A 14,661-nucleotide genomic window follows, 5' to 3' on the forward strand; every position below is an offset into this window, starting at 1 on the left:
ACCCCCTTTATTTTAATGTATTTACTTCAATGTTGGCTACTTTTTAGCTTTTTTTCTAATGGGAGTTTAAAGTCCACCTGTCTCATTCACAGCTCCGCAGTGGCGTAACTACAGGGGTCGCAGCAGTTGCAGTTGCCTCACGGCCCACAAGCCAGGGAGGTCCACAGGTCACCTCACCCCTCTAAGGCGGATTGTACTTATTTTATGTCTGGCAAGTATCATAAATCTGAGATGCTGGAGTGCAGCAGAGAGGAGAAGATGATTAATGGTGCACAAAGAGCCTGTGGAAGGACCCCTCCGTCGATCTAAAGGCTATCCCCTATCGTAGGGATAGGGGATAACTTCAAACAACGGGAATACCCCTTTAAATGGGGTGTCTCACTACAACAAAAGGCATTTATCATGTAGAGGAAGTTAATACAAGGCACTTATTAATGTATTGTGATTGTCCATATTGCCTCTTTTGCTGGCTGGATTCATTTTTCTATCACATTATACACTGCTCGTTTCCATGTTTACGACTAGTGTTGAGCGAATCGGGTTTGGACTGCTCTATGAACTCCATACCGCAGTAAAATGTATGGGCTCCACTGAGGCCTCCTTCTTCTAGCCACAAGTCACGCGAGACTTCCTTAGTCTCGTATCCGTGATGTTACAGTTCGGTTCTGCGCATACATTACTGTTTAACCACTTCCCATCTGGGCCCTTTGCCCCCTTCCTGACCAGGCCAAATTTTGCAAAACTGACATATCTCACTTTATGTGGTAATAACTTTGGAACGCCTTTATTTATCCAAGTCATTCAGAGATTGTTTTCTCGTGACACATTGTACTTCATGATAGTCATAAATTTGAGTCAAAATATTTCACCTTTATTTATGAAAAAATCCCAAATTTACCCAAAAATTTGAAAAATTCGCAATTTTCTAAATTTCAATTTCTCTGCTTTTAAAACAGAAAGTGATACCTCATAAAATATTTATTATTTAACATTCCCCATATGTCTACTTTATGTTGGCATCATTTTGGAAATGTCATTTTATTTTTTTAGGACGTTAGAAGGCTTAGAAGTTTAGAAGCAATTCTTCAAATTTTTAAGAAAATTGCCAAAACCCACTTTATAAGGACCAGTTCAGGTCTGAAGTCACTTTGTGGGGCCTACATAGTGGATACCCCCATAAATGACCCCATTGTAGAAACTACACCCCTCAAGGTATTCAAAACCGATTTTACAAACTTTGTTAACCCTTTAGGCGTTCCACAAGAATTAAAGGAAAATGGAGATCAAATTTTTAAATTTCACTTTTTTGGCAGATTTTCCATTTTAATCAATTTTTTTCTTTAACACATCGATGGTTAGCAGCCAAACAAAACTCAATATTTATTACCCAGATTCTGCGGTTTACAGAAACACCCCACATGTGGTCGTAAACTGCTGTATGGGCACACGGCAGGGCGCAGAAGATAATGAACTCCACATGGTTTTTAGATGCCATGTCCCATTTGAAGCCCACTGATGCACCCTTACAGTAGAAACTCCCTAGAAGTGACCCCATTTTGGAAACTAGGGGATAAGGTGCCAGTTTTATTAGTACTATTTTTGGGTACATATGATTTTTTGATCATTCATTATAACACTTTATGGGGCAAGGTGACCAAAAAATTGGTTGTTTTAGCACAGTTTCTATTTATTTATTTTTACAGCGTTCACCTGAGGGGTTCAGTCAAGTGACATTTTTATAGAGCAGATTGTTACGGACGTGGCGATACCTAATATGTATACTTTTTCTCATTTATTAAAGTTTTACACAATAATAGCATTTTTGAAACCAAAAAATTATGTTTTAATGTGTCCATGTTCTGAGAGCTATAGTTTTTTTTATTTTTTGAGAGATTTTCGTATGTAGGGGCTCATTTTTTGCGGGATGAGGTGACGGTTTTATTGGTACTATTTTGTGGGACATACGCATTTTTGATCACTTGGTGTTGCACCTTTTGTGATGCAAGGTGACAAAAATTGCTTGTTTTGACGTTTTTTTTTAATTTATTTTTTTACGGTGTTCACCCGAGGGGTTAGGTCATGTGATATTTTTATAGAGCTGGTTTTTACGGACGCGGCAATACTAAATATGTCTATTTTATTTTATTTTTTCAACCCTTTATTTTATTTTTATTTTATTTTACACTTTTCGTCCCCCATAAGGTCATACAAGACCTCTGGGGGACATTTACTTCACTTTTATTTATTTATTTTTACTGTTGATTTCTCCGGTAATTGGGGCTGACATAGTAGCCCCAGTTACAGGACAAATGCACCCCTATAGAGGCTGTACAGCAGCAATCCAGCGCTGTACAGCCTCAGAGCAGGGCTGATCGAGGTCTCTGAGAGACCTCACACAGCTCCTGCACACTCCGGTCACGGCGGTCACATGACCGCCGGGCCGGAACAGGAAGCGCACAGCGCTTCCTTCTCTGCAGACACAGCGCTCGGTGAGCGCTGTGTCTGCAGCGATCTAGAAGGCAGGGACACCTGGGCACTGTCCCTGCCTTGTCTTAGGGTTGCCCAGCTGTCACTGACAGCGGGCAACCCGATCAGCAGCTGCACGATTAGCGTGCAGCTGCTATTTCTGACAGGACGTTTTAAAACGTGCTGTCAGAAATAGACGTCCACCCATAGGACGTTTATATCCTATGGGCGGACGTGAGGCGGTTAAAAAACCAAAGCTGAACTTGGTTTCGGTAATGAGGCACAAACCCAAGTCCGGCTTCAGATTTTGACCAGCCTGCAATCCAGCAATGGTGGCCGTACTTGCACAACAGAGGTAAAAGTGGCAGCTGGGATCGTGGGAACACACATAGGACAACGCTTTTTCCTACAGTGTGCAAGCACAGCCACTGATGATGGATTGCAGGGTGGTCGTAACCATGGAAACCAGAAGTGCATAATGCAATGGAAAAAATGAATCTAGCCAGCAAACAAAGCAATATGGATAATAACAATATATTAGTAAGTGGTTTATATTAACTTTCTCTACATGATAAAGCCGACTTACTGAAGTGAGACAACCCCTTTAAGACCACGTTCCCTTGATCATGGGGGTCCCAGCAGTCAGACCCCCACTGGACAATATGGACAATCACAATACATTAGTAAGTGCCTTGTTTGATAAATGCCATTTGCTGATGTGAGGCAACCCCTTTAAGTTGCATATGTACTGGCTGACACCAGAAAGCAAATGCATGCATAGAAACGTACACAAATCACAGTTTTATGTGAAAGCCTCCTTCCTCTGTCATTCACCACAGTTGATGCCGCAGTTGTTAAGTGGGTGACTCAACCAGCGTAGATGCATTGATGGGTCACCTTCTACAAAGGCACAGATGGGCTGCTGGAGAAGTTGCTTGGGGAAGTCAAACTGAAAGTTTTTATTGGGGCCCATAAGCCCTTTATTACCCACCTGCGTGAAGCACACTTACCTGCTCCCCACTGTTTGGTACACTACTGCGTTTGTCACACTCTGGTCCCCACTTGGTGGACACATCACCGGTGTGGCCAGTCATTGGCTTCAGCGAAACACGTGACAACTGTCTATGCTGTAAGTTTACAAGCGAGGATCTCCCTGTAACAGCTGATCAGTGGGGGATGTCGGGACTCAGACCATGCCAATGTGATAATTATGACCAATCTTGAGGATAGGTCATCATTATATTTACCAGGATAACCCCTTTAATAAAGTGGAGAACCGGAAAGCAGCTCACCTCTCCACGGTCTCCCAGCATGGAATCCTTTGGTTTTGGAAGCTGTTGTCCACTGATTATTCTGAGAACTAGCTGCTTCTTTAACTGCCCTGGTAGGGGGTCCTCAGAATTTGGATTAAAGGCACCTAAAAAAAATATAACGATGAGCGTAAACCAATGTGACCCTTATACATCATCCTGTTTGTATTGTCATATTGACCCTGCTGTAATGAATAATTCCTTCTAATATGGCAGATGTTAATCAGGTTTATTTGCCCACTGCAGGGCAATGGGCAGGTCAAGAGCATCCCGCAAATGATGGCTTGTAAGGGGTCCATGAATTCTCTATTGCCCGAGGCCGCAGACTACACCCTGCATTTGTACTCTTGTAGGTAAACCTGTGGAGACTGAATAAGCAGGGGTGCACCACCAATGAGGCCAGGTGAGGCAATCGCCTCAGGCAGCACCAGGTAGGGTAAGAGGGGGCAGCACAAGGGCCATGGGTAATGAGCGCTTTCATTGTGGCAAAGGGGTCTGGTTAAGAAATTGGCATTGGGGGGGGCGCAGTTTCTGTTTTTGCCTCAGGCAGCAGAAAGGCTAGGTGCACCCCTGTGAATAAGGCTGGTTTCACACATAGAAGGCCATTTATCAAGGCTAGCATTCCCATACAACAGTATTGATCCTTGGGCGCTGGAGTGAGATGGAACTAATTTATTAGGAGGTGGATGCGGATTAGCAATTGATGCACCAAACAATGAAGTCTACACCCTCTAGGGCTTGCGTTAGTTGTAGTAAGTCCGGCGGGCCACCTTAGATGGCCCTCTCGCACCAGGAACCAGTTGTGGCTGCAAGCCCTGCACTAGCTATACCTACGACCTTGTATAACATTACTAGGATGAGTGAACACCTTAATAGACTATGATTTGTACAGTTCAATATGTAGTTTTCCAATTAAATATTATATAAAATGTATGTGATGTAATATTACCAGGCCTAACTGTAGTCTACCGCCATACTGTGTGTACATCATAATGTTCCTCACCTTGACACATGCATTTCGGCTTCAGACAGTAACCACAGCTCCCATTGCTGCTGAACTTCGCTCGATTAAGCTGCAACATTCGACCCTCTGACTGGTAATTTAAAGCAACTGTTGAAGAAGCAAAAAATATATTATGACCTACCTGATACCATACTCCCATGATCTGTTAAATCACTGCAAGACATACATGACTGCACTCACTGAACAGCCATTTATAGGCCTCGCATCAGCCTGGGCCTGTTTTAAGGTCTGGCAAACAGAGTATTATTTGAACATTGTATATTATTTGGGCTCTATGTGGTGGTTTTATTTTGCTGTCTATGGCAGTATTATCTTGGCACTGTATGGCAGGATGCAGTATTATGTGGATTGAAATTACAAGGAAAATGGTCCACAAATGGCAGGCAGCAAGGTGAGAAAGGTGTCATATCCCTGATATCAGCTAACATAAAGGGGTTATCCCATGATTATTGTAAAAAATGGAAATCAGGCATCATATAGTACAAGTCAATATATTTCTAACAAAAGCCAGAACCAGTCCTGTACCTCACATGGATCTAAAGATCTCTCCGTTCATTGCTCTAATTTCTCTGGTAGGTTTATTTTAAGCGGTCAGCTCAGGGGTATATCCTCTCTCAGGGGACATGCTCCTTCTGCTACAGCTCTCTCCCTATAACAGCTCAGGGGGCATGTTCTTTCAGCTGCAAATCTCCCTGTCACAGCTCAGGAGGCGCGCCTGTCCCAAGGGGTGTGTACTTTCTGCCGCAGCTCTCTCCCTGTAACTGTCACAACCTCTAGGGTGGCTGCCACACAGTGCAAATTCACACCAATACCGCACAAAAATGCACATAAATCTGCACTATTTATCGTGTTTTTGGTGAGTTTTTTGTGCATTTTTTTGTGCAGAATTGGTGCAGAATGTGGATAGTCTGCAGATCTCACCCTTCCATTGAAAAGGGTGAAATCCGCACAAGGAAAACGCTACAACGATGGACATACTGCAAACTTCAAATTCCGCACAACAGGTCTATTTCTGCACCTAAGAAAAAAGTAATGTGTACATGAGAATTGTCTAATCCCATACACTTTGCTGGTACTGTATAAGGCTGCCGTTTTTCCACACAAAAATCTGCATCGTGTTCAGGCACCTTTAAAGGTAGATGCAGCAAGTGGCAGTTGAAAGATGCACCTGAGCACGTGCGTCCACCTCCGTGATGAGGTGGAATGGAAAAATAAGGAAAAGAACAAACAGCAGGTGGTGCTATTCATATTATAGATTTTATCGAATAACACGGTGGCTATGCATTTTTTAAACCAGCACCTGGATCTGAATACTTTGGTAACTGCATGTAAAGCAAATATAGCCACTGCGCTATTCAATAAAATGTATCTGTAAAACTTGTTGTTTGTTATTTTCCTTATTTCTTGTCCACCTAACTGAGGTGGTCGCACGCACTCAACTGCCATCAGCCATATCTTCTGTTAGAAGCGGTGACAGTTATGATACAGGATTGCCAGGATAAAGGGATTGCCAAAGAATGTAAGCCCTTTGAGTCAAGTTTATATTGTGCCAACCAGAGCAATTCACTTCAAGTGCAAGGCAGACAAGTATAGGGGTAGAGTTGCTCTTCCAAAGGGTATGCCAGTAAGGACAGCCTGCTTTCAAAGGGTCATTTCACATTGCGTTAGACCAGGGATGCCCAACCTGCGGCCCTCCAGCTGTTCCAAAACTACGCCTACAACAGCTGTTGGACCGCAGGTTGAGCATCACTGCGTTAGACTACTATTGAAATAATGGGGGCCTATAAGACAAGTTAACCAATGCCACCATTGTTTTTCTGGGGGAAACACCTACAATACAGATTTAGTATGAAAAGACCCTAAGCTGCACCCATGGCAAAGTCATGAAACCAAAGACTCCATTACATTTCTTCTATATAGGTGTACTCCTAAGTGAGCGACCAACCTATATGCTCCATTTACTAGGGGCAAAAAATCTGCATCAATGCATGAGCCATGGAGGCTCAACATAGTTTTATAGATATTTTCTATAGACAATGTCATAATGTATTGGCGTGTTAAAGTTCTTGAGTAACTTACCTAACTGGCAACCAGCATTCCAGAAAGGCTGGGGGTTGTAGTTACTAGAGTCCACTCTGTAGGAAGAAGGGTAGATGCGGGACAGCTGGTGCTGGTTGAATCTAAGAAACTGTACGGGTTTCTGCTGAAGGATCTGATGAGCTTTTGTCTCACTAAATGAAGATACCTGCCAGCTGCTAGAAACTGGGAAGGGGAGAGCAAATATAGAAAGTTATGATTACTATAATTGTTCTAGAACACAAGCTGGAGTATTATCATTTTTCTGTACTGGTAAATATAACAGTGTCATCAATGCTTTATAATCAAAGATGCAATATCAAACATTACAATCACAAAATATGAGACAGAAGGAGAGAAGAGATCCTGTAAGAGCTTACACTCAAAGGCCTAGTTTGCGGTTTTCTATTTGATGCAGTTATCTGTAGCATGTAGGCATGCCAGAGGTCCCTGTATTGGAAATAGGCTTTGTGTAGTAGTCACACTTCCCTCAGCCATGACCAAGGTCTGGGGACATGGTAATTGCATACCGCCTACTCAGAATTGAATTGGCTATGTACTCTACAGGGAAGAAACTAATCCTCCCTGTTCCAACGGAAGTATGAGAAGACCCCCTAGTAACCCAGCCAAAATGTTAAGGTCTTACTCTGCCCAGGAAGAACCTTGAAGCCACCAGATACTTTCCTGCAACTATTTGTGACCCTGGCAGGAACCCAGAAGCCTGCCTCTGCACCATCCAGAAAGTCTACTACCTAGCCAACAGAAGCCAAGCAGCCAGTGACAACTGTTTCAGTTTTCACAGAGAGACCATCGCCAGAACCACCAACAACGACTAACCCAAAGTCATCTGGGTTGACATATACTGTTCCACCTATTGCTGAGGTGGAGAACACTATTTTGCCGTAGATCATGCAGCTGGAGGTACCGCCCAATGCTAAGCATCCACAAAAAGTCAAAGCCAGAGTCATTGACCAGGTAAGAGACTAGGCTATTGACTAGAGAGGCCTATTTCTATATAAAGCCCTCTGTGAGTTCTGCAACCTCCAGGTATAGTTACCAGGGATTGTTCCCATTGTCTACATTATTCTGAACTACGATGCACTTTGCCTTTATATAAAGATTGTTGCCCGCAAGTCCCTGTGCCAGAAATTATTACAGCCTTTTCATTATTGCTCAATATATGCCTTATGATGGTCTCTCACAGGTAGAAGACAGTAGAGAACAAGAGTGCACCAGAGACTGCTTCCTTTAAAGAAGGGGTTATGTAGTGTACTAGAACCCAACTGCATAAGAGTTTAATGTAATGTGACTACTTTAGGCACTGTGTATCTTGGGGTTGTGTGTAGAGGAAAGTACGGGGTTAGAGGCCCTAGTAATTGTGACCTGTGTGGTCGACTCAGCCCTTTAGCTAGGAGGCTCTGAGTCAGTGTGTGGCTGAAAGCCAGAGAGATAGGCTGCGTGTGAGAGTGGAGCAGCAGACAACAGCCTTGTAGGACAAGTGCCAGCCTCTGAGGAAAAGCTGACTGGAATTTAATGGATTTCACAGCAGCCATTTACAGGGGAGAGTGCTGAAAAATACAAGCCGGTGTAAAGTAAAGTCTATAGTTACGGGTATGGACTTCACTGCCATTTGGTTGGACCAGAAGTTTCAGATATCCTGCCATATTTTAGAGATGGTCTGGCCAACTTTCACACGTCTGCCCCACAGTGGAAACCGCAGAAATACCTATTGAACTAGCTGGGCATTGTAGTGCCACATTTTGAGAGAGACAGCAACCTGAGAAGGAACAAAACGTATTCTATCATATAGGGGGCTGCCCTATGGTTGCACAGGAAAAGACTGCACCCCCTGCCTGAATTTGAGAAGACTGTGCAGATTATAAAGACCTCCATTGCCTATCTTAGAAAAACTCAGAGGAGACCAGTAAACTCCTTACTCTCCCATACACACAACCTTGGGGGAGATTGTCTAAAATTGTAAAGACTGTACTAACCCTTGCAAGTATAAGGGTTCATGCACACTACCGTTGTTGTTTTGCGGTCCGTTTTTCACGGATTCGTTGTTCTGTACCTGAGTTTTTTTCCCTCTGATTTAAGTCCTCTTCCGTTCCGTTATTCCACAAAACATATCCGTATGCAAACACATGAGCAATATGGGCTGGGCATAGTATTTCTACAATATAGATCCACAAAATACGGATGAAATACGGATGTGTTCTTTGTGCGTTCCGTATTTTTTGCGGACCCATTGACTTGAATGGGGCATCGGACCGTGATTTGCGGACAATAATAGGACATGCGCTACTTTTTTGCGGAACGGAAATATGGAAACGGAATGCACATGGAGTACCTTCCGTTGTTTTTGCAGACCCATTGAATTGAATGGTTCCGCATACGGTCCGCAAAAAAAATGGAACGGAAGCGGAAAGAAAATACGTTTGTGTGAATGAGCCCTAAGGGTGAATCTATAAGCTGTTTAGGACCATAAGACCATGAGTGAAAGCAAAGGTAATACCTGTCTATGGTTTTGGACTTTGCTGCTTGTGGAAAGGGTTAATTGCTTCAGGCACTCACCTTTACAATGGACTAGCTAACTGTTGGAGGATAGACACCCTGCTATCTGTGCATGTATTTGGAAAAACTGGACTTATCCTCATAAGTGTCATTTGCCAAGTATACCTCAGTAAAGCTTGTTGAACTTGTTATCTTACACTGCCCTCCTTGTTGCCCTGCACCCAACATCTGCACTAGAGATGAGCAAAGTATTGAAAAATTTGATTCAGCTGATTTGCCTAATTTTACAAAGAAATTCGCTTTGTGACATTAATTTTGTCACGAAGCGCATTTCTTTGAAGTAGTGGGTGCAATGACAGAGAATGGTGATTGCGCTGCTGCCCAACATTGTATCCCTCAGATGCCACGTTCATAGCTGATCGCGGTATCTAACATTAATATTACAGTGTAAAAAATAAATAAATCATACTTACCCTCATGCATTTGATCCGTCTCTTCGCGCTCAAATGGATGAGGTAAGTATGATTTATTTTTATTACCACCATTCAGGGAAAATCGATTCGTTATCAAGAAACACGAGGAAATACGGCTTCGGGGCAAGACAAATTTTCCCTGAAATTAGAATCAAATTCCACTTTTTCTGGAATTTGGTTCGCTCAACAGTAACCTGTACTGCTGCCAGCATTGCATTGCCTGCATCACCAGTAAGTCTTGCTTTCCACCCATCTACCTAACATCAAGGGCAACCTACCTAACACCAGACAGGAGCACCAATACCAATGTGTGCCCCAGCAGAAGAAAGGGTCTGCCCTCCATTCACTACAAGGCCCTAAAGGATGACTTTTCGGCAGATGATTGCTAACAAGTTTTTTTCTAGTAATTATGTGATCATCTGGCAGTGTAATACTGCCGACGATTGCCCGTTGCTCATTCATCGGGCAATCCATATCTTTTGACAGGTTAAAAAAAAATCTTTGTTTGCAGGCGGCAGATCGTGGTGTCTAATCGCAGCCTGCTGCTGGCAAACAATGATTCAGTATAGAGAAGAGTGATGGCATAACGCTCGCTCCTCCCTATACTGAGGAGATCGCTGCATGTAATAGCAGTGGTCTCCTCCGCTAGCGAGCAGAAGATTGCTGGGAAGGAATGCTTTCTTTCCTGACAATTGGAACCTCGGTGTGTGGTCCTCTTCTGAGTTCCTGCTCGTCCATTTACTTCAAAAGTTAAGTGTTACCTTCCTTTTATATTTTGTTGTTCCCCCTCTGTCTTTTGTTACTAGGCCTCAGGGAGACGCTTGTTCTTTCATTTTGAAAGGAACAGGTTGTCTCAAGCCCAGACACTACTCCAGGGAAATTCAGGTGTTCCAGGGTCTCAGGTTCCTGTGTATGAACAGTCCTACCCTCAAGATCTGTTCATATGGATAGGAGTCAGGGCCAGGATTCCATAGGTGGTGTCCATTTCCCTTTCCCTAGATTTGAGGCCTAGTTCCTTTTCTCTTCCCTCCTGTTGTCAGTGTGGTGTTCCCTCCCACATAACTTACGTGACAGCCACCTTTAACTACCACAACTTCTGTCACTGCAACTACCATTTCCATCCGCTATTCGACTCTCACCGTGCGGATCGCTGCATATATAGGCAAAGGCCTGGTCTGCGTCTGGTTTGTCTGTATGCAGTTTTCATTTTCTGTACGCATTTAATCTGCAGATTTCTATTTTATGTCACATGCAAGCTATTTCTTAAAACCGGTTGTTGGGAGAAAGTCATTGTTGTCAGATTTATAACGAGTGTAAGGGGAATACAAGGACATCACGAGGAGGTTACAGGAAACATAAAATCCTCTGACAGACGAGCTATTAGCTGGAAGCTCCAGCCTGAATATCAACGCTGTTTGGATATACACATTTATGGAATTTCTGGTTACTTAGAGGTCGGAAAGGTTCAAGAAAAAAAGCGAGTCTACACTCACTGCTGTGGCTAGCCAAATATGTATAATCTATAGTATTACACTATTATTGGCAAGGTCCACTAAAGTGAGAGGCGGCATGGCTCATGAATGGAGGAAGCACGATACCCCCTTTAGGAAGTCCTAGTAAGGCATGTGAAATAGGCTTCTCTCGATGAGATCAATAAAAAGCAAAGTAACAGAATAAAACACAAAAAATCCAAATGCAGGACAGGAAATTCAATCACTTTAACTTACTTTCTGTTTCCACATCGTGGATACCCACTGACTTTGTATACTTCACCAGATCTGACAATGCTCTTGAGAGTTTCATGGTCTTCTTCTGCCGGTTTATTCTACAAAATAAATTGAAGAATCAGTTAAGCAGAACAAATCTGAGCTGTTAAGAAAAAAATAAGAGCAGAAACCACATAATACCTGCTGTAATGTACAGAGGGCCGCGCAATGCTTCCTTGCCGGTCTAGACTGTCATCTCCTTCTTCCAAACTTGAGCTCTTTTTAATCCGGGCTCCTTTTTTCTAAAGGTTGGAGAGAAGATAATTGCAATGTAACATACTGTATGTGCGCTCCAAGTCTTATTATTTCTAATGCTTGGTTTACATATTTCCAGAATGGATGAAGTTAACGTAGAAATCCACTGACATGATTTGGTTAAACCCGTATTCACCTTTGCAACAATTTTTGTATTGCTTCACATCATCTAAAACAAACATATGAAGTACAATACCCCAGATAGTGTAAATGTCACGTTATGTATCTACTGTATCTTCAGTAATGATAAGGTATGGTTGGCATTAGGCTAGAGCTACTCGATGACATGTGTGGGATGACAAAAAAAAGGCACGGCTAAACAGCAACATTTCTCCCTCGACTTGTTGCTGCTGTAATGACGGTCCATGGTGTCTCAATGCGACATGCTCCAACTGCGATGCGATAGTAACAAAAAAAATCTGACAACAAAATGTTGCGCGACTTTTCTGCGACATATCACAGTGCAGTTATACCCTTTGGAATGGAATTTTCCATTCCACTATTCCTCTCTTGCTGGGAGTGGTCTGGTCCTGTTTCCAATCAAGAGGGGGAGTTCCAGAGTTACTGAGCAAGCCTGGAGTGAGAGAACAAGTCTATCTGCTCCCACTCCAAGGGTCCTGGGACTATGAAAACAGCTCATCTGTGAGGACTACTACCCCAGGGAGACCGCAGAGTCCCAGGCCACAAAATAACTGCAAGCAAAGTCATCATACAGCCTACAAAGTCAGCAGAGTCCTCAGAACTACAGCTATACAGATTTTGCTGCAGGTGAGGGGATAACAAGTTAAGACACCCATCATCACAGTTCAGGGCAAGAACATGCAAAAGCCTGCATTACACAAGTAGACACCTATAGTCACAAGTGCCAGCTTATTAATGTTAGCGAAGGGAAATCAGGAGAAAGAGAAGAAGGACTACTCTAGATTGCTATTGTCTGCTATCTTGCCTGCCACCATATCTCATCATCTGGGGATAAAGACATTGCACCTTGTACGGATGACAACTGGATGTACTGTAATTCATCCTTTGCACTCAGTAAAGAAAAACATTAGATGTTCTATGTCTGCCGGATCCTTTCCCATCACCTTTTCATTGCGCCAATCCCCAGTGAACAACGACTCATCAGAGCTCCTAGCACTCCCATCCTCTGCTCCGGCTCCTCAGGAGCTTGCCGCAGAACCAATGCTTTGTTTAAAATCCAGGCTCCTGTGCAGACCTGTGTGTCCCCATGGCTACAGACTACAAACAAGCCTTGTGTAGTCTGATCCTACAGTCATGCCTTTTTTCCATGTGTCCTCCCACTAACACAAAGATATATGTGGAGTAACACTAAACTGCAGGATCAGGCTGTACACTAAATTAGTTTGTAAAGATGCAGACACCTAAATCTACATAGGAGCTGTAGTCACAAAAAGTCATATTTATTCAAAACCATTTGCATTGGGGTAGCAATAGGAGACCATATGTATGACTGAAGGGCCATAAGTGGATATATGCTAGGCCATGGGCTCCTTTGGTGTCATTGCATACTGCAGAAAGTGGCGTTATTTCTGGTCAGGACATTGCCACAGCTGCTTCATAAAGAAATCTCGGGCAAAAAGACGTCAATGTTTTCTCAATATCTCATAGGAAACAAACAATATGAGAGATGGTACAAAGTAACAAGTCTGCTCCAGTGCATGGGGAGTGATATTCAGCATCGCATGACATTAGTGTCACATTCACCTTGCGCTTGGAAAAGCTTCCCATTAAGGAGCGACTGTGACGTTTATTGGGGCTAGGTTCTTCTCCTGACTCAGTCTCCTCTTCTGTCTTACTCTGTAATGCAAAGTGAAAAGGATTAGTGTCTGAAGTACAACTATCTGGCCGGGGCATGAGACTTTAGTCGACCAGTTTGAAAAGCAAAGAGGGATTTTCTAATTTTCATTGCTGTCAGCAAAATAATAAAACCTTCAAAAATGTTTTTTTTTCTTTACTTTACATCTTGATTCGAATTTTTTTTTTGATGATTGTGCATCTGACACATGTACATAAAATTTGATGTATGACAATGTGATTCTGGAGCCATACAATATTGCAGCGCACATCTGTGCAGTTTTCTGTGGTTGATGCGCTGCAATGAAAGAATGAACCCAAGGGCAGGCTATTGGAAATAACACCACCAGGCATCTACAATACCATTCAGTCGACAATCCGCTATAATGACATGCAGAGAATACAAGAGATAGTTCTACCACTAGGGTGCGCTGTGTCTTAACAAATGACACACTCATCCGGTACTGCAGCACTATACCCAAGATTATTTTATTGTAGTTTTTATTTTCCTTGCAAATGTCGCCCAGAGTTGATTATTATACGGCGGTGTGGCCTGTTTTGCAGCACAGGGTGTTCTCTCCAAGGAGACAAATAAATAATTTCCTATTTCTATAATCTTCTCTGGCATTTATGCACAGGCAGCAATATCATCTAATAAATAGGCAGCTGCCATGCAAAGTCATTTTGTTATCGTTCACCCATAGAGCCAGGATCGGACTAAAAGGTGAAATGGGATCAGAGGGGAATTCATACAATTAGGGTGTATGAGGGGGAAAAACAGGAGATGGTTTCATGCGGTAAGTGAACAGGGTAAAATATACGGTAAAGATCAAAAATAATAAAATATATATATTGATGCAAAAGATCTAAAGAAACTAATGATTTCTGCATAGTTGTAAACTAGAAGAGCAAGAAAAATCTATAGACAAAGTAGGACGATAAAGGGAATGAGAAGTGAGTAG

General features: G+C 42.8%; 1 protein-coding gene across 2 annotated transcripts in view; it reads right to left on the minus strand.

Annotated features, from left to right (window-relative positions):
• Positions 1-14,661, minus strand: part of PLCH2 (phospholipase C eta 2) — a 741,045-nt gene that overhangs the window by 47,252 nt on the left and 679,132 nt on the right. For both annotated transcript variants that reach the window (XM_040427397.1, XM_040427403.1), the window contains exons 14-19: positions 13,610-13,702; positions 11,771-11,871; positions 11,591-11,688; positions 6,880-7,062; positions 4,780-4,887; positions 3,759-3,883 (exon numbers count right to left, since the gene is read on the minus strand). In XM_040427397.1, coding sequence (XP_040283331.1) covers positions 3,759-3,883; positions 4,780-4,887; positions 6,880-7,062; positions 11,591-11,688; positions 11,771-11,871; positions 13,610-13,702 — 708 coding nt within the window. The remainder of the gene's footprint in view (positions 1-3,758; positions 3,884-4,779; positions 4,888-6,879; positions 7,063-11,590; positions 11,689-11,770; positions 11,872-13,609; positions 13,703-14,661) is intronic.

Source organism: Bufo bufo, chromosome 1, assembly GCF_905171765.1.
Source record: "Bufo bufo chromosome 1, aBufBuf1.1, whole genome shotgun sequence".
Classification (NCBI taxonomy): domain Eukaryota; kingdom Metazoa; phylum Chordata; class Amphibia; order Anura; family Bufonidae; genus Bufo; species Bufo bufo.